Source organism: Liolophura sinensis, chromosome 7 (genome assembly GCF_032854445.1).
Source record: "Liolophura sinensis isolate JHLJ2023 chromosome 7, CUHK_Ljap_v2, whole genome shotgun sequence".
Taxonomy (NCBI): Eukaryota; Metazoa; Mollusca; class Polyplacophora; order Chitonida; family Chitonidae; genus Liolophura; species Liolophura sinensis.
In genome coordinates, this window is record NC_088301.1 from 32,399,463 (window position 1) to 32,427,111 (window position 27,649).

General features: G+C 36.7%; 2 protein-coding genes across 8 annotated transcripts in view; both read right to left on the reverse strand.

Moving 5' to 3' along the window:
* LOC135470257 (uncharacterized) overlaps nucleotides 1-1,525 on the reverse strand; it is a 42,241-nt gene extending 40,716 nt beyond the window's left edge. The window contains exon 1 of the mRNA XM_064749080.1: nucleotides 1,180-1,525. Within this exon, the coding sequence (XP_064605150.1) occupies nucleotides 1,180-1,356 (177 nt within the window). The 5' untranslated portion in view covers nucleotides 1,357-1,525. The remainder of the gene's footprint in view (nucleotides 1-1,179) is intronic.
* A 4,092-nt stretch (nucleotides 1,526-5,617) lies between these two features.
* Nucleotides 5,618-27,649, reverse strand: part of LOC135469941 (FYN-binding protein 1-like) — a 44,563-nt gene continuing 22,531 nt past the window's right edge. For 6 of the 7 annotated variants that reach the window (XM_064748595.1, XM_064748596.1, XM_064748594.1 and 3 more), the window contains exons 2-13: nucleotides 23,405-24,131; nucleotides 21,615-21,723; nucleotides 20,442-20,584; nucleotides 19,104-19,135; nucleotides 18,619-18,683; nucleotides 18,070-18,169; nucleotides 17,825-17,887; nucleotides 16,886-17,045; nucleotides 15,150-15,202; nucleotides 11,013-11,071; nucleotides 9,295-9,347; nucleotides 5,618-8,000 (exon numbers count right to left, since the gene is read on the reverse strand). In XM_064748595.1, coding sequence (XP_064604665.1) covers nucleotides 7,978-8,000; nucleotides 9,295-9,347; nucleotides 11,013-11,071; nucleotides 15,150-15,202; nucleotides 16,886-17,045; nucleotides 17,825-17,887; nucleotides 18,070-18,169; nucleotides 18,619-18,683; nucleotides 19,104-19,135; nucleotides 20,442-20,584; nucleotides 21,615-21,723; nucleotides 23,405-24,131 — 1,587 coding nt within the window. In that variant the 3' untranslated portion in view covers nucleotides 5,618-7,977. The remainder of the gene's footprint in view (nucleotides 8,001-9,294; nucleotides 9,348-11,012; nucleotides 11,072-15,149; nucleotides 15,203-16,885; nucleotides 17,046-17,824; nucleotides 17,888-18,069; nucleotides 18,170-18,618; nucleotides 18,684-19,103; nucleotides 19,136-20,441; nucleotides 20,585-21,614; nucleotides 21,724-23,404; nucleotides 24,132-27,649) is intronic. The other variant, XM_064748593.1, reaches the window with a different exon arrangement.

Below are 27,649 nucleotides of genomic sequence, written 5' to 3' on the forward strand. Positions count from 1 at the left end.
CAACCAGTGTAGTATAGGCTCCAAAATCAAATTAAAAATGTGCATAAATTGCACTGAAAGTTGCTCTTCCACATTTCAAAATATTGAGGAATTAGGGTAAATGTGATCTTGCAATAGTTGTCTGACATTTTTGACAGGTCACTTGATATGGTGGGACTTTTTTTTACCTTTAGTGATAAAAAGAGTTCGAACTCAAAACTCACCTATTATTATTTTATGGGGAACACTATTGGACAGGTGACATTGACTTCATGCTCATACAATGCAGTTTACCGCAAGTCACAGGAGATTATTAAAAGCTAAAAACAAGCAGTTGTGCATGAAAGACAAATATTCCGTCACATCCAGCCTCCAAGGCCATTTGTATCTGACATTCTTTTCCCTTGATTATGATTCTTATATGACAAAGAAAAAAAATTTTTTTGGAAGCCCGACATATTATGATGTTCAGCTGCGATACAACGTTTATCGACATAGTAGGGAAGCACTGACTAAACATAACTCATACATTCTGGATCAGACTGAATTAGACTGTCTCTAATTCATGCCTAGGCTGGAGGATGGCATGAATTATGATCATAAAACAATTTCAAAACCATTTTTTCTGATGATGCGTTTGCCCTGAAAATCTTTTAATGCGTATAAAAACAGGTATGCCCTACATGTGCAGAAATTAATAAGATATGCTGGTATATATCAGCAAAGACGTGCATAATTTTTGTAATTTTGTCACTACCGATATATAAAGCCAATTCTAATTAAATACTTATTTGTTTTTGTTTCAAAAGTTTATATGAATACTATTATCAATCATTATTTCGATACAGGCAACTTCAGTTTAGTTTAGAGGCCTCCTTCATTTATTTATTTATTTGATTGGTGTTTTACGCCGTACTCACTTATAAAGATGGCCAGCGTTATGGTGGGAGGAAACCGGGCAGAGCCCGGAGGAAACCCACGACCATCGGCTGGTTGAGGCCCCCTTCATGAATGTTGTATGTATCTGGCTATCTTTATATGGTTATTTTAACTCTACTCTTCATACTGGGCTGACAGAGTATCACCAGCTTATTCCACCAGCCCAGTCGAAAAAGAGGACCTGACATAGCCTCCTGGGGCTGGTATCTGTCTGACGTTTTCATTTCCAATGCTAGGCTAAAAGGTCAGTTAAAACTTTACCAGAAGTATTTCTCTGCGTCTGTAAACCTTAAGTTTGTCAACAATTTGGCTGTAGCGTCTCTGCAGGGTTTGTTTGTCCACGTCTGTGGCACTAAGCCCGGTGTAGAACTCCACAAACGGGTCGTGTCGTCTGAAACTGGTGAAGGCTGGTGAAGTTCGCCTGACATTCGATGACATCGAGCCGACTGCGGATTTCCTCAATTTCACATCATCTTCGATTTGTCTGCCCTCCCCTGCACTGTGTATATTTCCCAAGCATACTTCTGCCTTCCATGACACCACAAAAAAGATGAAGGGAATCAGAAACTGACGAGGCACAACAAAAATCGTCTGCTGTGTCCGTTTGCCATTCACCTTTGGTTCAAGTCCCGCCATTTCTGTGTCTGTTTACAAAGTTACAAGGGATTCTGGGAATTTTGGGCTAGCCACGTGCTTTGGGGGCGTGGCACCACGTGCTACAATTTAACAGCCAGGTTAAAGTTAACGAGCTCTTTTATATGGGAAGTGTAAACAATGATAAGTTTAAACGTTTGAAAACCATATCAATAAAAATGTCTTTAGTCCTTGTGTTCTGTATTTTTCATATGCTGCTAATTCATTGTACAGTGGGCTTCACTGCTTATATTTGCAAATACATCGATGACTTCATACCCAGCATTTGTATTTTTATATTTTCCTCTGTTGACTTAAGATCTTATTTAATATTTTCCAACTTGGCTGGTCTTAGATATCTGCTTTACAAAAGAAAACCATACAATGGTAAAATTACTGGTCATATATGAAGTTTTCAGTTATTCCTACTGTATAGATGTTGTTTTTTTTCTGGCCCACCCTTCATCAATTGCTTGAATTACAAAAGCCTTCACAGCTGTGGATAGCTATTGGCCGCACAAATTAATTTGTTACCCCTCAGAGTAGTTTCTCCACTATCGGAATGTCAATTATTCTCCAATCTGGACTCGTGTCAGGTGTCCTACCCACCTAATACGACAAATTCTTGTTTCCTTACAATGGATATGGTTGTTTCCATGGGGCATGAAAAATTTGACATACACTGCATTTGGCATGTTACTAACGAGCTTTCACACATGTGACATAGAGATGTACACACCATATTGCAGTAAGACAAGTGGTCTAGATTGTGTAAATGTTTGTACAACCAGTGAGAGTTGAGAAACGTACCAATTCCATGCTCATAGCCAATGTTGTATCAAAGCTGTCGAAAGAAAGAGAGGGTGAATGTAACATGGTAGAATTTTCTGGCAACTGACATACAGCCCCAAAAAATTATGCTTCGGTTTAGTGATATAAGCAGAGGTTATGTACCTAATATTATTGGTTCAACAAGCATAATGCATAAAACTACATGTATAACAGAAAACATTCTTGAATGCAAGAGGTGCAAGTTCAAAACTGGCCTTGGACAGGACATTTGCACATCCCCCTGCTTTCACTAGACAGGCTAAGTAATAGTAGGCCAAGTGTGGTCAGTACACTGTGACTGGGTGAGATGTTATGTCTGGTGTCTTCAACAAAACATTCCAGAAAGGCCATACCATAAAGATGTTGTGATTGTGACAAACCAGCCAGAAGGAAACACCATAAAAAAATAAAATAAATAAAAGTAATGTCCCAATCAAGCAAATAAATAAATAAAACCATATAGTTCTTGATTTTGTAAATAATTTTATTTTCTGTCCTTAATGTTACAAAACAGATCAGTCAATATCAGTAATTCTTAATACTTTGAGTTCTATTTGTATTTGTTTATAAAATAATATGGTTTCTTTGCATAGTGAAATGTAAAGAATCTGTTGGTAGAGTAAAAAGAATTGTGATGCAAATGTTCTTGGACATTTGATGCCACGTGAATAAAAATTTAAGCTGTGGCCAACTGGAAAATTTACTGCACCATATCAAGACAGACAACACCATAATGTCTGCTCATCAGTGTGGTTCTGGCAATGTGCCAAAGTGAAACCTCACTGTATTCTTGTTCCAATTATATGTCACAGCCGAATTCAGATCACATGACTGATATTAACCACAAAGGTAAATGAACAATTCTCATCTGAAGATAACGATAAACAAGTTCACAGGAGTGTTGGATATTCAGTTAAATAGGCCCCACTCTTTAATACCTTTGTGTTCAGCATGGATTTACATGAAAGCACCATCATGCATGTACACCTCATTTTCATTGAATAACTATGATAAAAAATTCAAGGCTAAACATTTTTTTTTGTTTACATGTAAAAAAAACCACTGACTCCAAAAAGATATATTCTGAGTGCTAATACAAGTACATGTATATGTTACAAAATTATCAAAATACAACTTTTACAAAATTAATGTAATAACTATACACAATATAATACATTCCCAAACAATATCACATTCATTCAGCATTGTAGGCAACTCTTGGTACTGTTGCTAAGATACATTTAACAATGAACAATACATGGCTTACAGATGTTAAGTAAGAACAGAAGTCCATCACATAGAAGTATGCAACTTCCCTATAGCTAGTCTCCATGGCACAGTGCACATGAAATGTCATCTCTAGAAGCTCGCGTCACTCGGTGGAGAAATATGCCAACCTCTTGGGTGGAAATTGTGAACTGAATCATGGGAAATCTAATCGTAAATGGCTGATACAAAAACTAGCCTAACCTTGAAACCGAAACTCCAAATTTAAAAACTACGATTTTGATAATCGTTGTTGGTATGCAGTTATAAACCCATTGACTTTTTTTGTATTTCCAAGCAACTCTAAAACAATTGCCCAAGTCTATTTCAAAACAACCACGTTAGAATCCCACCCTGCAACAGCCATTTCTTAAATGTTAGCTACGCAGTGAAGAGAAAAAAATTACTTGGCTGCGTAGATATGTCACATGAAGTGTCAGAGATGGACGAAAAGCATAAAGTGCCGTGGAAAGTAGCTATAGGGAAGTTGCATATTTCTAGGTAATGTGGCGTCTGGTAAGAACTATTTATGGCACGGGATTTTCAACCAATGACATGAAAGATTCACACTAAAGAAACTACCTGTTAACAGTAATAAGCATGAAAGATGATAAAAGCCTGTCGAACTATCTCTCTAAAATAGCTCATGTGTGTATAATATAAAAGTAATAACTTTGACAGCAGTCTCCTTTTATTGTAGCTTCTTTGATTTCATCAAAAATTGTATTTGTTAAAGAATTTAAAACTGGCAAAACTTTCTGAATCCTCTGCAGTTATTGCCATGGAAACCATGAATACAATGACATACTGCAAACAACCCTGTAAGTGCAAAACTTGAGCTGACAACACATCTACCCTGAGAATTTGAAGAAACAAAAGACATACCAAACTGTTGCAAAGACAAGCAACTATTGAAGGATGTCCAGATGAGTGACAGGCAAATCCACTAATCAGGTTTGCCACATTATGATTGGCAGGAGTCACTTCCTCTGCTGAATACTGAGTGCAATGGTCTACATCAATATCAGAGACAATGAATAGCTTACTTTCAAACAGAGGCACCAATAATATATTACTCTGTGACTTTTTAAATTTCAATGCAGCACAAGGGCATGAAAGTTTACAAATGTTAAAATTGTCTTCTTATCTGACAGTCACTGAATATTTCCTATGTTGAGTTAAGACATTCTATTTTTCTTGTGCCTAACATTATGGAGGTAGCTATAATGGAAATTTTGAAGACTTTCACGAAAAAATTGGCACAACTATGTACATCACTTGAAACTAGACTTCATTTACAAGAAGCAAGAGTCACTTGGTGTTTTTTCCAATCTTTATTTTAAGTTAATGGATTTTGCATACATTGGTATCTTACTTCAAATATCATGTCTGTTATGTTGAACATGTTGATGCCATGCATATGTACATGTATATACATGTTCTGCAACTGGTGACCTGTAAAATGTAAAAGCCAATAAAGATAAGCTGGTGACAAAAAAATGTTGGAGGTAGCTTTCCCTGTCTGTTAAGATACAGGTCTATGCTGACATGCGGTTTGTTGAAATGTTTCTGGCTGTCCATCACATCATGAGTTGTGTTCAATTTGTCTCTTGGAGATCAATTAAGAAACTCCAGGCTAATAATGTATCATGTCCACAAGTGGCATGAGTTCTGTGACAATCACTCTCAGCTTTACAACTCTTGATCTCACCACTGGAACATCTTGGGCCTGGTTTCACCAAATTGCTTAAGTCAGTAGTTTAATATCCAACATAAAGTGTTTCTTACAAAAACTTACGTCAAACACTACAGAACTAAATAATAAGATCTGTGAAACTGACAAGAATATCAAATACCATGGTGGCCATCACATCTTCCTTCAATGGTTGTAAGGTGAACAAAATGGAATTCACACACCCAGGAAACCAGGAAACGCCAGAATGTCACACTGATATAGATAAGACATTACAAGTCAAATTTGTCCTGCCAAACAGTCAGCAGGCATCTGGGGGCATGAGTTATTGCAGAATTCAGAGCCATCACGGTTGATTTTATGTGCACAATGAACAGAAGTTCCTTTTTCTTGGTTTCAATTAAATTCACCAGTACATTTCAAATTATGACAACACTATGTTGAAATTACCAAGTTTCTCTAAAATAATCAGCAGTTTTTACACAGTTTGGTCAGAACAATTTCAGACCGTGTATTTGCAGTGTGTAACCAACCATTTATGTACTTATCACAAACAGCTCATATACTTTGCAATACAAATATCAGACATCAAAACTCGTATATGTACACAATCCATCAAAAATAGCATAATGCCATATCAAAAATAGGCTACCTCCTATAAAACAATGTTACCCAGGTAACACAAATTCCTCCAGATCATATCTTTGCTTTTTGTTCTCACCAAATGTACAAATAAGTTGTATTTCAAAAACTACTCACTTCTCAGAAAACTCAGAGTGTTTATGATTTTTTTAAAACCAAATCCTTGTGAAAATTTCATTTTATAAGTATACATGTCTAAAGTATAAAGCACTTTCACTTCATTTCAACAACTATTTCTGAATAATTCTTATGTCATTCTAGTGATCAACCAGATTATCATAAAAAAAATTTTTTATTAAAATTTTCCATAAAATGCTATAATCTTACAAGAAAATGACACAAACTTTTAATCATGGTGAAAATATTAAAATAGATGTTATTTGCATGCATATTTTTGTTTTTTAAAATGCATGTATATAAAGAGTAATTTGGTAGGAATGGACTTCACTTGTCCATAGCAGTTTATGGGAGAATAAGGCAAAGAGATCCTTAACTACTGGCCCTCACAAGGAACGAGATACACACTTGTACAAGCCCTAAGCCATGCGCCTTAACAGACACACAGTCAGATACAAGCCCTAAGCCATGCACCTTAACAGGACATGGACAGATACAAGCCCTAAGCCATGCACCTCAAAAGGAATATAGACAGATATAGGCCCTAAGCCATGCACCTTAACAGGACATAGATAAAAGCCCTAAGGCATGCACCTCAACAGGAACAGACAGATATAAACCCTAAGCCATGCACCTCAAAAGGACATAGACAGATAAAAGCCCTAAGGTATGCACCTCAAAAGGAATATAGACAGATATAAGCCCTAAACCATGCACCTGAACACGACATAGACAGATACAAGCCCTCAGGCATGCACCTCAATAGGAACACAGGCAGATACAATCCCTAAACCATGCACCTCAACACGAACATAGACAGACATAAGCCCTAAGCCATGCACCTCAACATGAACATAGACAGATACACGCCCTAAACCATGTACCTAAACAGGAACATAGACAGACACAAGCCTTATGCATAGAAATTCACAAAAAGTCTGACAACTTCAACAAAATAAGCTGCATTGGATCCAGGGCAAGCTGTATCCAAACAGTTCCATTAGTATCCAAATATCAACGGTTACAAAATGATTTTACTGTAAAAAATGTATCAAACTGACATTTCATATGGTACATGTATACGAAAAAAAAAATTAACAATAAACTTTTTATAATTATTTCTCAGGAATTATAATAATCAACCTAACATGACATTTGTGGAAAAGCAAACAAAAACTGAAAATTATCCATTCAAAACTTCAAGAAGATAACCCAAAAGTATCAAAACAAAAGCAAATGAAAAAAGAAATAACATACATGAACATAAGATTAACGTTTGAAAATCAGTTCAATATCAGAAAAATAAACATTTCGTATGAAATAATATTACACTTCTTAATACAACATTCCATACTGATCCATTTGAAAGGCGCATAAAGGTTTGTGTTAATAATTCAGAAACTTATATAAAACAAGTAATACATGTAGTAGATTTCCAGTAATGAATAAATGTGAACGTTTAATTCCATGTACAATAACTACAGAGTGCTTTTGAAACATGACTGCTGGTCATTTTCTGAAGTGTGATTACAATGGACATTCATAATGAACCAAAAAATGTGAAAGGTAGAAGCTGAAAAGACCAATTTCTAAAAGGCCAATGATTTGTCAATGACAGGCTGATCATCCTGCAAGATTTTATCTTAGATGAAACTGATTTGAAGAATAAGAACTTGCAGTGCTATTAAAACTTGGATGACATGATGATATCAATATAGCACCAGTTTTTTGCAAATTGTTTCTGCACACACTGTTCTACATGGTATCTTCATCAATAAAGCACCAGTTTTTGCAAATTGTTTCTGCACACACTGTTCTATATGGTAACTTCATCAATATAGCACCAGTTTTTGCAAACTGTTTCTGCACACACTCTTCTACATGGTATCTTCATAGATATCTGAAAAGGAAGAAAATTTAAAAGGTTTTAGACTGACAGTGAAATGTTACTGAGGATCACAGCATGTTTGAACATGATCTTCACTTAATACTTTACTTACCTCTGTGAAAGACCATGTTCCCTCTCAATTCATGAAATCCACTTGAAAATATATCTCAAACCTATCCTACGTTGTCAACGTGTTATTACAGTCATTTTGAAAAATCAGGAATAAACTGCGGTGTGGTATAAGAGTCCAATATGTGTGGTTTTGTCTGACTAATAGAATGCTTCAAGCTCTGAGGATGAATGATAAGCCTGGTCAAGCCTTCCTTTCTGATTGTATGTGGCAAAGTCTTCCAGCAACCTAGCTGCAGATGGTTGTGGGTTTCCCCATGTTCAGTCTGGTTTCCTCCCACCAAAATGCTGGCCACCATTGTATACTCAATAAATGACCATAATTTTTGTTCATGACTAACTTGACCATTTTTCCTGATTCTGAGAGTTGTATTTAGTTTAGAAAAGTGATTGAGGTTTGAGCTATGGAATGATATTCTACTGAAAAATTGTACATTTCAGCACCAAAATAATATTTTGTGACATTTATTTGCCTCTAAACATGCACTTTTGTGGGCGAAATATTACGTCATTTAGGCTAAGTTAAAGCTTGACTTAATTGAACAATGACGGGCCTCCGTGGCTCAGTTGGTTAGCGTGCTAGCGCAGCGTGATGACCCAGCAGTCTCTCACCAATGCGGTCACTGTGAGTTCAACTCCAGCTCATGCTGGCTTCCTCTCCCGCCGTATGTGGGAAGGTCTTCCAGCAACCTGCGGATGGTCGTGGGTTTCCCCTGGGCTCTGCCCGGTTTCCACCCACCATAATGCTGGCTGCCGTCATAAAAGTGAAATAATCTTGAGTATGACGTAAAACACCAATCAAATAAATAAATAAACAGATAATTCAGCAAAGGAAGGTTAATACCCAGTATAGAGTCATAAATGCACTGGTTGAGCATTCACTGGGCTTTCCAAGCAGCGGTTGTCTAACTCTTGACTAATGAGGTTGCTTGTTTAAGTCTAGTGCCTGACCTGCCACATCTTTTTAGCCAGGAGATCTGTCAGATCCTGCTCAATTTTTTCCAACAATGAATCTACCCGCCGCCATACAAATGCAATATTCTTGTGAATGGCACACCAATCCAAAAACACAGTTCAAAGTATCATTGAGGTTTTTGTACATGCACTGTACAATAACAACGGACAATGCGCCATCAAAGGGAGATAACCAGCTAATTTCATTGGACAGAATACGCACCTTGGTCTGGGTCTTCTGCAATGGCCACATCATCATATACCTCTTCAAAATCCCTGAAAGAGCAAACCGACACTTATATACAGACTTCAGCAAAAAAATATCCATGCAAAATTAAACCACACAAAAGGCTACAGTAAAAAAACGAACACAAATCATCTTAAGCAGGCCTTGTAGCAATTTCATGAGAAACTACATAGAGGCAGCCCAGAGTATAACATTTAAGTTCAAGGAGAATTGTCAGAATGCCAAAGAATAAAATCTGTAAAACCTTGTAAATATGAACAAAATTATCAACATCTTTAAAAGTGGTGAGAAAGTGGGTACCAGGTTTAAACCATCAGCGTTTCAGACATCTTGCTCACAAGATTATGCTACACACTAAAACACAAACACCCCCACCACCAAGGGTAGGTGTAAATCAAGATGCCCCTAATATATCCACAAGGGGGCATTATAACAATATCAGCTAGAGCTCACCCATTTTGAAGAGTTTAGGGTACATGTATAAATACAAGGATATTAAAAAATAAGAACTACATTTTAGTACTCACAATTAACCCACAGATTCATGTAAACTCTTAACATGGCTTGACATGACACCTAGCATGATGACATTTTGCCACACATAAATGAAATTAAAGTAATAAAAGAAGCCTTGCAGTTTTCAAAACAAAAGACAGAATGCAAATCTTACATGAGTACAAGAGATTACATGAGGTTTGAAGAGGAGAGTGAATCAAATATAGGGAACAGACACTATTAGTTATGCAGCCTTTGGATCCAGTGAACAGACATTATTAGCTTTATAGCCTTGGGACCTGGTGTAGAGACAGTATTAGTAGTCTTACAGCCCCTTTAGACGAGCAAACAGGACAAGTTTTAAGGCCTTGGGACCTGATGAACAATCTTGAAACCTGGTGAGTAAACATACAGGACAACTTTTACAGCCTACAGACCCAGTCAACATACAGGACAACTTTTACAGCCTACAGACCCAGTGAACACACAAGACAACTTTTACAGCCTACAGACCAAGTCAACAGACAGGACAACTTTCACAGCCTACAGGCCCAGTGAACACACAGGACAACTTTTACAGCCTACAGACCCAGTCATCATACGGACAACTTTTACAGCCTACAGACCCAGTCAACAGACAGGACAACCTCTGGACCTGGTGAACAGACAGGAAAAATTTGAATACCTTGGGACCTGAAGTATAGATAGGATAAGTTTTACAACCTTTGGACCTGGTGAATAGACATGGCAAGTTGTACAACATTACCATGGGAGTTAACATACCATAAATTTTCAATACATCTGACCAGAAAAGTATAGCATCAGACACGATTTGGGAACATAATTCTTAAGATTTTTAAGACAAAAATACATTGTTCAAGTAGAGGCACAAATCTGAACTTCACATACAAGTAACTTGTCTAGATGAGATTTCTTTGTCCCTACAGCATCCATGATTCCAGATAGCCACTAGATGATCAGACAGGTTAAAGTGTTGACATACACGCCACCATACTGGAGCTGCCTGCTGCCGACATAGCTGGCATGATTTTTCTTAGCTCAGCTTTAGATATGGTTTTATATTTGATAAATATTGTAGGGACAAAATTGTTATCTGCATGATGACAAGGCTATATGGGTGATTTAAACTCTTCTTAACATGCGGATATCTTAATATATTATTATTCTGAAACACTTACCCCATGACAGATTCCCTTTGCACTTCCCCTTTAATTGTCTTCAATGTGCCTGTCATGATCTGAAGAGAAATAATCAGTAATACATAATACATACACCAATACATCAACCCTTCTAAAAGCTGGGAAATTCAAACATCTACCTTCTTTAAATTTATATAATCTTTGCACAAAGTTCTTTTTTTACATTTAGATGTACACTGAAGGTATGAACATTTTCTTTTTTATTTACTTGATTGGAACCTGCAGACGGTTGTATTTCCCCTTTGTCCTGCCCAGTTTCCTCCCACTATAATGCCGATCGCCTTCAGTTAAGCGAAATATTTTTGAGTACGGCATAAAACACCAATTAGATAAATAAAGTTACTTGATTGGCTTTTTACACTGTAGTCAAGAATGTTTTACTTATATGGTGGTGGTCTGAGGTGTAGGAGCAAGGAAAACCAAAGTGTCTGTAGTAAACCACAGCCTTGTACACATGTAGTCTTCATCATACATGACAAACCTGCTTATCACATAGACATATTCAAGTATTTCGATATCGCAGACAGTAAATGCTTAAAACAGGGTACACAAATGGAAGGACTTACAAAGCACATTTTCACAGAGGCACAAATTGAAAAGACAAATGAAAACGAATGGACAATATTATCACTTTTGCAAAACAATGACAACCCAAAATCTATTTTGAACAAAGTACATTTAAATATTTTGTTTACAGTTCATTATAGATAATTTCTTTACTTTAGGATGGCAAGAAAGATATGACAAGAAGAGAGCACTGATCAGAATACATTATAAGTGGTTAAGTTTAGAGATAATATTAAGAATAGGGGCCAGCTGCCAAAGGAGGATAAAACTTTACTGCTGTGTAAATACATGTAGCATGGCGACCAGTAGTAGACGGAATGCCACCATGGTAGTTAAGGTCAAAAGTTATTTGTGCAAGCAAACTCATACATCTTACAGTTAATGTGAGAAATACAATAAAGTGTGTAGTTTTAGGCATTGATGCACTTTATTGCAGTTAATCGCACTCAAAGCAAATCCAAATTCAATAAATACTTCAGTGTATATAATTGAGGCTGACAGTTTAGCACAGCCTGGTATACTGTCATGACTGTATGTAGGATTGTCTAATTAACAACCATTAAATGACTGTCTACTAAGACCTCCAGTTTCCCTCCATGCTGCTCACAGCTGTTGTCATACCCAGATCATTAAGAGTGTACCTGATTATCTAATGAATTTTAGTTACCAGTATCCTACATGTAATTTAATACAATGTAGACTAGTTGCAACGCACTAAGTGGTCATAATATTGTCTGATAACATGTTGGAAGACATGAAACAAACAGTATCTAAGGGGCAAGAAAAAACATCCTAACCTACATATACATGTATACATTTTTAGAAGCACCAGCCTGTAAAGGTGAGGATGTCATACCTTTTGGCTTTAACATTATAGTTAGGTCAGGCCCCCATAGCCTGGAAGATCATAGTGACACTATACAGGTCAATCGGGACACTCTATGCTGTAACATTCTATTTAGGTCAGGATCCACATAGCCTGTAAGATCATAGTGACACTATATAGGTCAATCAAGATCCCATATGCTGCAACATTACAATGTCATTAGCCTGTAAAGGTTGGCCAGGACACCATGCCTTCTAACATTATAGTGACACTAGCATTTGAAGCTCAATAAGGCATTATACCCTTCAACATTATAAAGACACCAGCCTTAACAATTACAAGCAAGACACCATGCCCTCTAACATGATGGGGTCACTAATCTCAACAAGACAAGACAGAACACCATGGCCTCTAACATTATGGTGACACTAACCTTAACACTGCAGCACATGACACCATGTCCTCTAACATAACGGTGACACTAGCCTTAACATGGCAGCACAGGCCACCATGCCCTCTAACATAACGGTGATACCAGCTGGAACATGACAAAACAGGACACCATGCCCTCTAACATTATGGGGACACTAGCCTTAACATGACAGGACAGGACACCATGACCTCTAACATTATGGGGACACTAGCCTTAACATGACACCATGACCTCTAACATTATAGGGACACTAGCCTTAACAAGACAGGACACCATGACCTCTCACGTTATGGGGACACTAGCCTGATCATGGCAGCACAGGACACCATGACCTCTAACATTATGGGGACACAGCCCTTAATAGAACTAATTGCATTCACAAGGCATAACAGCAAAACTACACCAAGGTAACCTATTTACTTTATACTAGTGGTGAAGTTGCTAAAGAGCCAGCAAAGAAAGAAGTGCCATTCTTTCAGGAGTTCTTCAGCTTAGAAAGCTAACATGAGTTATAGTGCAATTTTAGTATGCAGTCATTGCTCCGTGGTTTTAAAGTACAAGTATAAGCAATCTACTTTAGGTTTTGGCTTGATTTAGTAATACAACTATATAGCCATATATAATGAGCTGACAAAAAACTCAACACCAGACAGAATATTTCAAAGTGTGTCAATGAGGCATGAATATATCAGTAGGCAAAAAGCACAGGAGCTTGAAATAATCAAAGCAGACTACAAGACGACAACAAGTCCAAATAGACTCATACAGAAATTTGTTGGCAAAAAGTATCTATTAAGAAAGTTAAAGGACTGCAAGCAGTGTAGTAAGTTGAGTGGACTTTCATACTAAGATGCCTAACATCACAAAATTAGCACTCTGGCTTCTCGGCATCAGCTACATCAGTTGAATATTCATACGAATATAATTACCTTCATACCTAAATATCATCCTGAAAAAAAGGTCTGTCTAGCGCAAAAGGAGAATTAATCTGAAGTCAGGCAGTAGGTGTGTCAATGCTATCCTAAGCTAAACACTCATTCAAGAAAAATACTCTTGGTTTATTTATTTTCTTGATTTAGTATTTTTCAACCATAATAAAGACAGATCAGCTGACAAACCTCCTGAACTGAAGCAGCAGCCTAACTACCCAGAACTATTTTTCAGATGGACACCTCTTTGGTCAGGTGCTGATCTGCTGCTTTAAGAATGTTTTAAACAAATTATATATCCTTGTAAAGTGCTGATTTGTTGATCCCACATGTTGTGTTTCCTGAACTGTGACAGCATATTTAATGAACCTTGACTTACATGTATGTTACACAAACCTAGGATCACTCATGAACTTAAAGGCAAAGAAAACACTAAGATGAAGTTGCCTTTTCTGGCAATATTGCGACCAATGACATCACATCATGTTTTTTACCGCTTAACATACAGGCTGAAAAGATTTCATCCTTAAAAGTACATAACCATACATGTATAGACTTGCATGTACAAATACATTTACTGAATGGACCTTGAATCAAGCCAAGAAATATGGATGTGACATCACTGATACCTTCTGGGTCACTACGGACCACCATAGAACCTGATGTTTTTCAACCATATTCCTTGGTTGGCAAAATTCTAAAAAAATGAATCAAGCTATTTTCCTGGACAGTGTTTCATGGTCTTTCATCTGATGTATACATGTACTTCATTTTAGTGTTGCTCTGCAGTGAGGGTTGCATGAACATAGGCATTAAAAGTATATTCATTTATTGAAGTATATTATTAAGAAAATTTAGGTTTATTTATTTATTTCATTGTTGTTTCACAACATATTAAAAAATCTATATCTGGAGTAGTTATTACACTCAATTCATCAAATATGACATAATGTAAACATGGATTTAGCTGGTTTCCAAACTTATCCAAGGGTCCACAAAATGAACCGGAACATAATATTGCATCAATGAATGATGGACAGATGGATGGACGGACAAGACAGTGGGACACAAAGGCTTACATGCATACTAATATAACTTGATTATCTCTCGCTGAAGTGTGGGATAAAGAGCCTAGACAGTTCATAAACATCATAGCAATGCTATGGGTATGTTTAACAAATTTTCAGATGTATGGTCAATGAACCTGTCAAGATGTACATGTATGTTTAACTGTATGATTTTGTTGCAAGGCTGCCATAGAGTTTGCCTGTAGGAGAGGTAACAAGCTAGGCTTACAGACTGTACTGTGAAGGAATGATGTAGTAGTAGCTGAAGCATTAGAAGAAGCAGAGAAAGCTTACATGTCGAATACCCTGTGTATCTACCTCAATGTTGGAGATGTCCACGTAGCCAACTGAAACGAGAAAACATACACAAACACACTGAATAATGGCATTTAATGGCAAACAAAAACGGTTTCAATTTCTATCATTATCCTGTTCATATTCCAGTGCTTTCATGAATTTAGCCACATCGGCAACATTTCAGCCATATTGTGACCACTGGCTGAAGAGTAACACACAGCACCTAATATTAAGTCAATTGTTTAAAAACTGTGAGAACAATTCCTTCACAATGGGCATTTTGGACTATTCTTTAAGAAGTCCTCACACAGACAAGTTCAGTATCTACCAAACCATAACTTTAGTGAGTTGTCTTTCTAAGGATAAATTTCATAACATACACAAATTCAGTCTTTACCAAGCCATATAACTCAGACCAATTGATTTTACCATGCTCTAACCTAGATAAATTCAGTCTTTACCACGCCATATAACACACACCAAATGACTTTACCATGCCTCAATGCAGATAAATTCTGTCTTTACCATGCCATATAACACAGACCAATTGATTTAACCATGCTTCAACCCATATAAATTCAGTCTTTACCATGCCATATAACACAGACCAGTTAATATAACCATGCCTCAATGCATATGAATTCAGTTTTTACCATGCCACATAACAATGACCAACTGATTTCACCATGCCTTAACACAGATAAATTCTCCCTTTACCAAGCCATATAACACAGACTAATTTATTCTACCATGCCTCAATGCAGATAAATTCTGTATTTACCATGCCATAGCACAAACAAACTGAGTCTTTACCATGCTTTGGCATGGACAAATTCAGTCTTTACCATGCTTTAACATGGACATGCAAATTCAGTCTTTACCATACATCAACAAGACTAAATTCCACCTTTATCATGCTCTAAAATCACGCACAAATTCTACTTAACTATAGCTTAAGACAGTCAACTTCTGTCTTTACAATGTCATCAGCACGCGCAATTCCCCAATCACACAAGAAGACAATATGCCCTCCAGACAGAGACTATAAGCTTAAATAAAAAGCTGTTGTAAATGTACCGGTATGTACATGTACATGTAGATATACCTGTTAAGTAAACCCTTCAGTCACGTGGACATCACACATCAACAAGCAGGTTTACCTGATCACAACCAGCCTTATCCAGAAAGCCATGCTATGATGCCATAAGTACCACAGTACTGAATTTCACTTTTAGCACTTTTCAAATACCTAAGAGTTTTTGGTGAAGTCTGAATAATTTCTGATCAGAAAAATTTAAGTGTTGGTATCATTAGCGGGATTTTTAATAAAGGCCTTTATATGCTTCTGAAAATGCATTTTTATATGTAAGACATTAGGTGAAATACTGTGCTTTAAATTATTTTTATAGTCAATTCTGTGAGGACTGTGAGAATTTTAAAATTAAAATATTTTCTTGGAGTTATATCCCTTTGGTAATGCTGATGCAGTGTTGATGCAAGGACATTTGTAAATCTTACCCTATAACATGATATGGTAAGCTTATAGCATGTTTTTTTCAATGTTCTCTTTCCACAATATAACAATAAATGTTTAATAATTCCGAAGATTAATGTCACCCAGCTGTACAATAAATCAACAATAACTTTCTTTTTTAGCGATTTTCTTCTACCTTGGTGGCAATTTTATCATTAACAGACAAACTAAGACTAACATTCCAGTACTGACTACTCACTTTTTCCGTCCTGGGATTTAGCCAGCCATTTGTACTGCGGACAATCAGTCATACGTATAATGTTCACGTTCTGTCCCTTCTTCACAGCCAAATTATCACGCCCTCCTTTGGAGTTCTCCAGAACTTTACCGTCTGCTACAGGAACTTCATTCCCAGTTATCTTCAATCAAATAATATTCGAAAACTGAAATACCCTTCCAACATTCAAATGAGACGATTCACTTTTCTCCCCAAAATGACATATCCAAGTTCAAATATAAGATTCGAATAGATTTATTTGGAATTTGCTCATCTATAATGCTGATGTATTCACTGGATTTGACTGGAAACTGGTAGTTATGTATTCATTTCAATTATGTTGCTTATGGAATTGCTTGACTCTACCTCTCCTTGAAATGTACATTCACAGCAATGTTTAAGACTATCACTGGAAACTACAAGAATGTATCTCTCCTTCCCTTATACATTCACAGCAATGTTTAAGAAATCACTGGGAAGTGTTACACTGTATCTTTCCTTCCCATATACATTCACAGAAATGTGTAGGACTATCACTGGAAATTGCTAGAGTGTATCCCCCCTTCCCATGCACATTCACAGCAATGTTTAAGACTATCACTGGGAAGTGTTACACTGTATCTCTCCTTCCCATGTACATTCACAGCAATGTTTAAGACTATCACTGGAAATTGCTAGAATGTATCTCCCCTTCCCATGTACATTCACAGAAATGTTTAGGACTATCACTGGAAATTGCTTGACTATCTCTCCTTCCCAGGTACATTCAGAGCAATGTTTAAGACTATCACTTGAAACCGCTTGACTGTACATGTACGCTTAGAATAGCAATGTTTTAGATGATCAATAAAAAACTCCTTAAATTTGTGCCAATCTACTACAGCATGGTGGTAAACCACGTTAAACAACTTAATCACACACCTTCAATCTGTTCCAAAGGTCTTTCTCCTTTTTCTTCTCTTTCTCAATCTTTTTCTGTCTTTCCTTTAAAAAAAAATTTTTTTTTTCATCATTATATATCCTTTATTATTACATTATTGTATATACAGTATTATTATATACATGTGAAGATTCAGAACCAGTTTGACTCAAACTGCATGATTTTTCTTCAGACACCTATCAATGTGCTATTATCTTTACAACAAATACAAAGAATGTGTACTAACTTTTTCATCCTTTTCTCGTTTTTCTCTCTCTCGTTTTTCTTTTCTTTCTCGTTCTTTTGTCTTTTCATCTTTTTTGTCATCTTTAGCAGTTGATATCGCCCTGTAAAACAATGACACATCAGGACTATGTAAAGCTAAGGCTACAGAGCCTAACTTATTCATTTTATTTTATTCAATACAAGAGCAGTCAATTTTATGGATGCAGAATACTAGAGTGGACAAACCACGTAGTTTACCGCATGCAACAAAAATTGTTTACTGTCATCATGGGCTTGGGAGTTGATTAAGTGTTGGCATCTAAAGTATCATTTTACGGTCTTCATGTGCTGCTGAAATGCATTTTAACTTATCAAACTTAAGGTGAAATACACTAATCACATATTTCAAAGCCTGTAACAATCATGTGATAACTTGATCCTTGGAAACATGAATGCTTGTATTATATACATTGACAGTAGGGATTTCTTACTAGTTTCCTTGCAAAACAACTTGGCACATATGTCAACTTTGAATGTCAGACAGGAAAAGGAAAAGCAAATGTATTATTACTTTGCCTGAAAGTCATCCAGGGCTTCATATAGTTCATCCATTTCTCCCTCTATATGAACAGCACCCTGTAAAAAGTGACATTAGAAATATGGTTACACAACTTCTGCCACCATGAAAGCTGTTTGGGAAATTTTACAAAAATATTACAAAGACATTCTTCTGTACAACTAACCATATGCGGTAACAGATGATCATTAAGTTTCACCTATGAGCAAAAAATGTGTAACGGACATATTAAACCTATCAAATTAGAATTATATACATCAATGTACATGTAAGTCTACAATGTCATGTACATACACTCTCCCAGCAGTCTAATCCTGCCAAATGCCTTTTGCAAAGAACAAAGCCATCAACAAGTTGATTCATAAATTAAATAGGAGAAGATTAAGTTTCCCAGAATATCTATTCATTCATCACTCTGTTAAAAACAATACTGCCTTGTTTTACGAAAAGAGCAGTGGACAACTAAAACTTAAACTTACCTCGACAGCACAGTCATCGTATGTCTCTCCTTCTGTTAAAACACAAGACTCTCACTAAAAATTTTTATTTATATCATTGGCACTTTAATTCTATGCTCAGGAACTTTCCCCTCTAAAAATGCTGGTCAGATTTATGGGAGGGAAGAACCAACTGCCCACTGTAAACCAGCAACTTTTACTAGCTTGACATGAATCAAATAGCTGAACTAGCGGGAGTTGGATTTGAACCTAGGACCCCACTGATCAGGGGAGGAATAGCTGTAGGAACAAGCAATCATTTACAGAAACAGAAATCCATTCAAAAGAGGAAAAATCTCAGGGCTAACTTATGGCTGTAAAAAGACAGCAAAGGGCCCCCTAAAAAATTCTATACACAATCATTCTATTAGACATGCCGAAAAAATGCATCTGTAATAAGGCTTTCTATATATATGTATATACATTCGTCCTATGGAATATTATATTACACCAGGTTAAAATATGGTACATGCACTTGTTATCAATTTGTCAGTAAATGAAATAGATCCTAAACAATTCCACACGCAGAATCTCTCTACAATCTTAAACAGTTCAATTGTGATTGGTTGTGATTGGAAGCTGTTCCAGTCAGTTGTGGTAGTCTCACATATCTCATGACTTGGCAGACAGTTGATAAGTTTTCTCTATCAATCAAACCGCTGGACTGATTTTGGGTGGTTACAACCAAAATATTTTATTTTTCTAACATGTACATCATTCTCCCCTCCAGTGAGATTACTTTCATCTCACATACATTTTTTGTTTAATTCTGTCTGAGCAGTGTGCCAGTAACAGGATATATGAGACATGCATTTCTTGCCTTGGGTCATCATAACAGAGTTGCTTTTATGGCACCCCATGGCTACTTGTCTATTTTATATCATGACTGTTTATTAATTATTAATTAATGTATTTGTATTTCGTAATTGCTACTACTGCATATACTGACCAATGTTACCAAAATTTTGCAGATTTACTTTACCTTGCTATTAAGCAGCTGCTTAGACCCACAAAGGGACATCACTCTGCTGTCATAAGTTAATTTCAAAACCCCATAATGTATGCGGCCTATTCTGATGTGGGTTGGCCTGACATTTGATTTACTATTTACACGTGTCTATTTGGTTGTTGTTTCAAGTCATTTTCATCAAGACTGTTTTTCACCAAGACAACAAACCTCTTGGGTGGAGGAAACCAGGCAGAGCCCTTAGCCAGGTACATGTACCTGGCAAATCCCATGACTTAAGATCAGGTAAGAACTGCCAGGAGTTAGATTCCAGTTTGACACTACCCCCTACACCTCACACCAAGTCCGTGTACCTGAGAAAGAGTTTGATAGGGAAGGTTTCTGTGGCAGGCTGTGTACTGGAGGAGGTGGAGCAATGCCCACATCGTCATAGGTTTCCTGGTTTACATGGCCACCACTCACATCTCCCAGCTCTTCTTCCTCTGTGTACTCTTTTCTGTCAACAAATAACATACTGATTCATATGTGTACTTAGGTGTCAACAAGCGATGTGTAATTTTCCGTAAACAAATAACTCATTAATTCATATATATATATGTGTAACTTTCTGTCAACAAATATCATATTGATTCATACGTATTCTTTTTCTATCAATGCATACCATACTGATTTATTTGTGTACTTATCTGTCAACAAGTGACATCTTGATTTATAGGTGTGCCTATATTACCATGTGAATCTTCTGTCAGCAGATCATATACTGACTCAATGTGGCCTTTTTTTCACTTATTTAACTACACGCATATTAATAAACTAACTTTATGGAGAAACCTGCTGGCTACAATTGCACATGTAAATGTATATATTTACCGAAGATTTCATTAATGACATGAATTCTACAACCAACAGAACATCTAGAATTTTATAGGCACGAATCACCGACTTAAATGATAGTCTAACATTGGCTATGCTGCACATTATCTTTCACAAACCTCATGGTAATATTCCGCTGTAGATATAACATCATGAGCAATTACAGCTAAACAAAATCGATTTACGAGGGTTGAGACAGGGGAATCCACCTAATGAAAATGAAAGGCTTGATTAACTTCTGTTACACTATGAATGCATGTCGTACTTAACAATTTTTCAGTCATGTGACCACGAGGAGTCAACACATGCGTGCACATATACTGTGTCTTCTTGTGCCATGGTGAGTCCATGCCGCCAAAGTGCTGCCTTCACTGACGTATCATGCTGAAGACGCCAGACATGACACCCCACCCAATCACATTATACTGACACCATTCCTGTTTCCTTGCAGAGCACCAAGCGAGGTAGCAACAAGTACTATTCTTAATGTCTTGGTATGAGCTGACCCAGGTTTGATCCAGAGGTCTCCGGACTGAGGCAGACACTCGAACCATGAAGCCACCAAAGCGGTCTTGGAGTTACACATATATAGTCCATTACAGAAGTTTTATACGGTGTACCTAATGTCTTAATACCATGATTTAATAACTTACATATCCGATACAGGTCTAACCGTAGTTTGTACCACATTATCCACATCATCGTAGACTTCATCGAAATTGCCATCTGCTGATGATTTGGGAGCTGCTTTTGGTACAGGTCCTGTAATGAGAGCCCAAAATCCTGTGTCAGGCACATAATGCATTTTACAATACATCTTTAAATGTTTTCTGTTGGGTTAAACCCAACCATATCACAAAAAAAGGGGTTGTTTATACGGAATTCTTTTATTTTTTATAAATTCTGTCTAATGAATGAAAAGGCTTTTAAAGAAATTAAAATGAATAGCAAAATGTACAAAAAAAAATCTGTACCAGGATTCAAATTCCAAATATTGACCACAAATGCCTGTAGTTTCATGCTCCAAGCCTGTAGCTTCTGCCTGAGAACAAAGCTATTTGCGTCATGACAATGTCTTAACAGTTGCTCAGTAACATAATCATGCTGCTACAGTGTATCTTAAGATACACAGTTAATTTGTTAAAGTAAAAACTATTTTAAAGGGAGCTAGGGTTCGTTCACTGTCACACATGCACGTCTATGCTTTCTAAAAGTGTTAATAACTGAAATAATAACCCATATATATACATGATTATATTTTAAAATGTGATTCTTGGTGGTTCATGCATTTCTATGTGAATGTACTAGTTTATGGTTTTATTACTTGTGTGGTACATCATATACCTATATTCATTTGTAGACACCTGAGCTAGTCATACACTGTTGTTTTACAAAAGACAAATATTAAACTTTTTAAATAGTAGGCAATCCCTCCATGCAGAGGTGCCTTGAAACTGTTCTCTAAATCCATCAGATAAATGTTATATCTATATTCATCATGCCTTTGTAGGCCAATGTGCACCTTGTGTTTCTGAAATAACAGTTTTTCATACACCTAAAAAAAATTCAGATAAATCGTAAATGAATAAAATGCCTGGATACTGCGTGGATATCAAAAAACAAAACGGATGGAGTGTCATTGTGTTAGTCATGTTTGTTGTGACATGGGGTCATGAGTACATTGGTGACTACTGATATACAAAGGTCTATACATTTATGGTACTTGTACATCACAATCTTGATAACTTACTTACAAACGTATATGCTAATGAGTTCATCAGTGGCATATCTGGGGCATGCATTCGAGAGTTAGACAAAATATCACAAACACACTTCAAAATGTATTTACACTATTGAATATGCCTAGTGATGTGGCTCCAGATTCTTTCCACCTTCTGGTGAACTCACTCGTGTCATATAAATGAAACATTGAGTACAGATTAAAACTCCAATCAAATAAATAAACAAAGCCATACTCAAAAATTTATTACTTATATGTCCTATGGTAGGAGGAAATCAGAATGCCTGGAGTAAACCACTGACCTTTCAGAAGGAAGTTACTGACAGGTTTTCCCACACAGGAAACAAGTGTACAGACCCCCAACACCATACTGGTGCAAAAAACAAATGGTGCTTAATATTGTCACCAAGGTCTTACAAGCAGTGTGAGTGTCCAATGCATATGGTTTACAAGAATAGTGTATAATATGTTACCAACAGTGGATAAAATTGACTAAAAGCGAGTCTAAGCATCACTTGAAGGTGAGCTGCAACTTCTTCACTTTTCACAAAATTTGTTATCAGCATGCTTCTCCTGCTATTGAACATGTATAAGATCGTATCAGTTCCTTTGTAAAAAGTATTTTTTAAGTATTTTAAATCAAAATCTTTTCATGTGTTTTTAATACATGTACTTACATACAAAACCTTCTGTGGTACTTACTTTGGGGAAGAGCTGGCGGCTGGGAACTTTTCACTTTTGACAAATCCACATGTTTTAACTTGGATGGTTTGATGGGAGGACTTCCAATCACCTTTGGCATGACTTTCAGTCGGAACTTACAGTTATCATCTGATACTAGTATACATAAATCTGTTTTTGGTTGGGATGATTTGGCACTGGGCGACACGGAAGGTGATTTTGGTGTCTTGGTTACCGGTGGTTTGCTTATCGGCGTTTCAGTTGATGACTTTGGAACGAAAGGTGGGGACTTTTTTGCCGTTGCAGAAATCACAGACGTGCTCGGCTTCTCTGAAGTACTAGTATTATTAGCCTTAGGACCTCCTACAGGTTTCAAACTGTTCCTTAAACCAGCCAATGTAGCATTGGATGAAGCTGAACCATTAGATGATGAACTAAATGCCCCAGGAACGGCCACTTTGCCTCCAGGTTTTGTTGTGTTGGTGGTCTTGTTGTTCACTTCACCATTTGAATTTGAGAAAGGTTTGGGGCCTGTCCTTAAGGGTACTTTTGAGGGGCCTGTTTCTGTTTTGGACGGGGTCACAACTGCCACTGGCTTCCCACTGTTTTTGGCCCCTACAGATGGCTTTGGGCCCGCAGGGCCTCCACCCCCGAACATAGCTGCAATGTTTTTCACACTTGGCTTTTCCATGACGGCAGGTTTGACAGGCGTGACACAGTCATCATAGATCTCTTGGTCAACATCCGCCTGCAAAAACAGATATATGATAACATGTAGGGGAGTAATGATGCAGTTACATTTTGAATATTATCAAGAGATGCATGTAAAGATGTAAGGACACAGGAATATGCAGAAATAAAGTATGGTAATATAGGGTACAATACAGTATTAAAGGATTAGTGTCCAGATTTAACTACTGGATCTGATCATAAAGATTATAACCTGTTTCCACAGCATGTTAGCCAGAGGGCTCCTGAGAAACATAATAATCACTTTACATTCACCAAAAACAATAGATTTGCTGCCCTAGCTGATTACCAGACAGCCGCCCCGTACTGATCAGTGGATGGCCTCACAGATGGCCAACCTGGGCCTAGCTGGCCTAAATAACCTGGCGATTCGTATCAAAACGATGTCATTTTTTAGATGGATTCTAGCTACTCTGAAGCAAATATACTGCTGTATCAATTTTAACCCACAGTGGACGATGTTGAAATTCTGATTTATGACACTGACATCTCTGCGCAGACTTCAGATTCTGAGTTTTCAGACTCTGAATTTGATCTTTGTCCAGGCATTTCCAACCGCACTGGTAAGCTATAGCTGTACATTTCATGCATTTATTTTAAGATTTAATATTTATTTACTCTTCTTTCCCTCTGTGGGCTTCACAATAAATATCATTCTATCATTTCCCGAGAGATTCAAAATTCATACCTATATGCGATGACAACTACCGGTACATGTTATTGTCAGCATTCCGAATAGAGTCATGCACAATATAAATACAGGTAGGATGTAGACGTTGCTATTCCTTGTTGGCCTACAAAGATTTCCTATCTATCAGTTTTCAGTTCTTTTAACAGTATTTTGTAAGTACTGTGTTCAGGTGCCGTTGTGGAAATTCAGTTGTATTCCTGTCACAGCTTTCAGCAGTAAAATGGTGAGAGCAGATACGGCTGTTTTCGGTGGGTCCAAAATTCCTTCTTGTGTCCTTCCCGTGTTATAGTGAAGGTGATCAAATATAGTTGCCTAACATTTTGGACGGGTCAACTCATACAGTTGGACTTTTTCTACCTTCAAATATAAAAGAGTTCAAACTCAAAACTCCCCAACCAAATGGATGAAAATTTACACTATTGTTGATTGTGTCTGAGGTTAAAGTAAAGAGTAAGGTGAAAAACAGAAAGCAGAGCACTCCAAGCTTTGCCATCAATGCTCACTATTTATAAAGAAAGCAAATGCTATCAATTTAAAATTTCAGAAAAAAAATTAATTAGAATAGATTTTTTTCCAAACCTGGGAATTTGTTTCTTTTGTTTCATAGGGGAGGAGTGGAAATACAATTTGTCTTGAATTCTACAAATTCTTGTAAATGCCCTATGGAAATGAAAATTATCTGGTAACTTTGGCGAAAAATAATAAATCTACCCCTGTTTGCGTAATACAAAAAGATGCTATAACATGCAAAGATACATGTGCACTTATAAAACTAGTACATGTATGGAGAAAATTACTGTGAAAATTACATGTTAAGATATACATGTACCCACTTGAAGAAATAGTGTATCATGTAAAGATACCAAAACAAATACAGGCTTCCCCCAGATTATGCCCGGTTTCCTTCCACCATAATGCTGTCCGCCGTCATATAAGTGAAATACTCTTGAGTACAGCATTTATAAAACACCAATCAAAGAGCATAAATCGAAAAATAAATCAAAACAATTACAGTAACCAGTAAAAGCGCAGAGACGAACATCCAAAAATCCATATAACAATATCTACTATTTTTCCTTATTAAACATAGTCTGGCCCCAAGCAGTGTAAATATCTGAATAAAATGAGGCACATTTACACACTTGCAAAACAGGGATAAATTAAATTTACCTATATCATATCCAGAACCCAATGAGACATCCACAACATGTAAGTCACTGTGTACTGAGAGGTCATGACTACACTAACAAACATACAGGTGTCACTCACCCTTACCCCTCACCCACGGATCCAAACATAAACAATAAATCAATCACTACTCCCTGAGATGCCTGATTTAGAATGGTTGATAAAAAGGGTCAAGAAGTACTTCATGTATGGGCAATGGTAATATACTGATACTGTTCAGTTCATACATACATGTATATCACACAGAATGTAGGTTGTTCTAAAGCAATTGCTGGTCAGTCCAGACAATCATATTAAAGAAAAAATGAAAAGTTGCCATAAAACAAAAGTTATGGTTTTAAGTATAATGTCAAAAAAATGAGAATTTTTTCAAGGCGTATTTTATATTTCTGAATAACCTGTTTATTTTAAGCATATTCTCTGTCAATGGTCGGAAATGACATCAACAATGAATATATTGGAAACACAGGATCAGCTTAGCGCCCCCATTTCAAGCTCTATCCCAACAAAGCTGTCCTCACTGACATCACGACAGCAGGCTACTTAATTTCCAGCCTGTCCACTAAGGCCTTATGAAAAACTCTAGTTTCAAACCATTTTTACGTCCCAAGAATAAACTTTTTTTTGTAGTTTAATATGTTATATATGTATATACACAGTGCAATAAGCATTTTGTGTATCTTTTAAGTACAGAGTTTTAGTCTTCAAGAGATGCTTTAATACTATCAGTGCAGCTGTCTGTCATGAACTTAATCCAGAGTAACTTAATTTAAAATAGCGGTTTATGTAAATGTGATGGTGAAGATATTCAGGATTTATAAAATCAGATACATGTCCAAACTTCCTGTACAACTTAACTGTATTATTTGATATTCAACATATCATTTATTCTAATCTTACAGTTACCGCAAGAATGCTGATGTTATGATTGATGTTGAGTTCTATTTACCTGCCACGTGTACGTGATAAGAAGGCTGGCTAATTCACTTCCTCCTCAACTCTTAAGTGTTGCCTTATCTTACTACTCATACCTTTAGAAAGCTATCAGCTTTCTAGTACATGTGAATGCCGAAGCCTGCAGTCCTGTTTCACCAAGTAATTTCAGGGTTAACTGTAATCCAAACTAGACTCTTAAAAATATGCATCAAATTGATAAAAATGTGATCAGTGATTCAGTTCTGTTGTAGTACAATTTCAGGCCAGTTTGAGAAATCAGCTCACAAGAAGATTAAAAGTTTTGGATTCTAGCCCAAAACAGATGCGTGAAACAGACGGCTGTTGGCTAGGGGAAAATCAACTTGTCAGTTTAGAACACATCGACAATGCATATCACTGGAAATTTTATTCAGCCTAATTAAAAACGAAATCGGAAAAAATACAAACTTCTCAGGGTCCATTAAATTGTACTTTAACAGTCAGCTGCCCACAAAAGTGTACAGCTCTTGCGACTTTGGAGGTAAATCTAGTGGGTCTCTAAATCTGATGGAGTGGAAAAAATAATCAGCTGGGCATGACAGCAATGCTCTCATATCTTTGGTATGAGCCAACACACGAAACTAACTACATGTACATGTAGAAATCCCTGAATATTTTGACCAACTATTCTAGCGTTTATCATATAATGTGTATATAAGGAC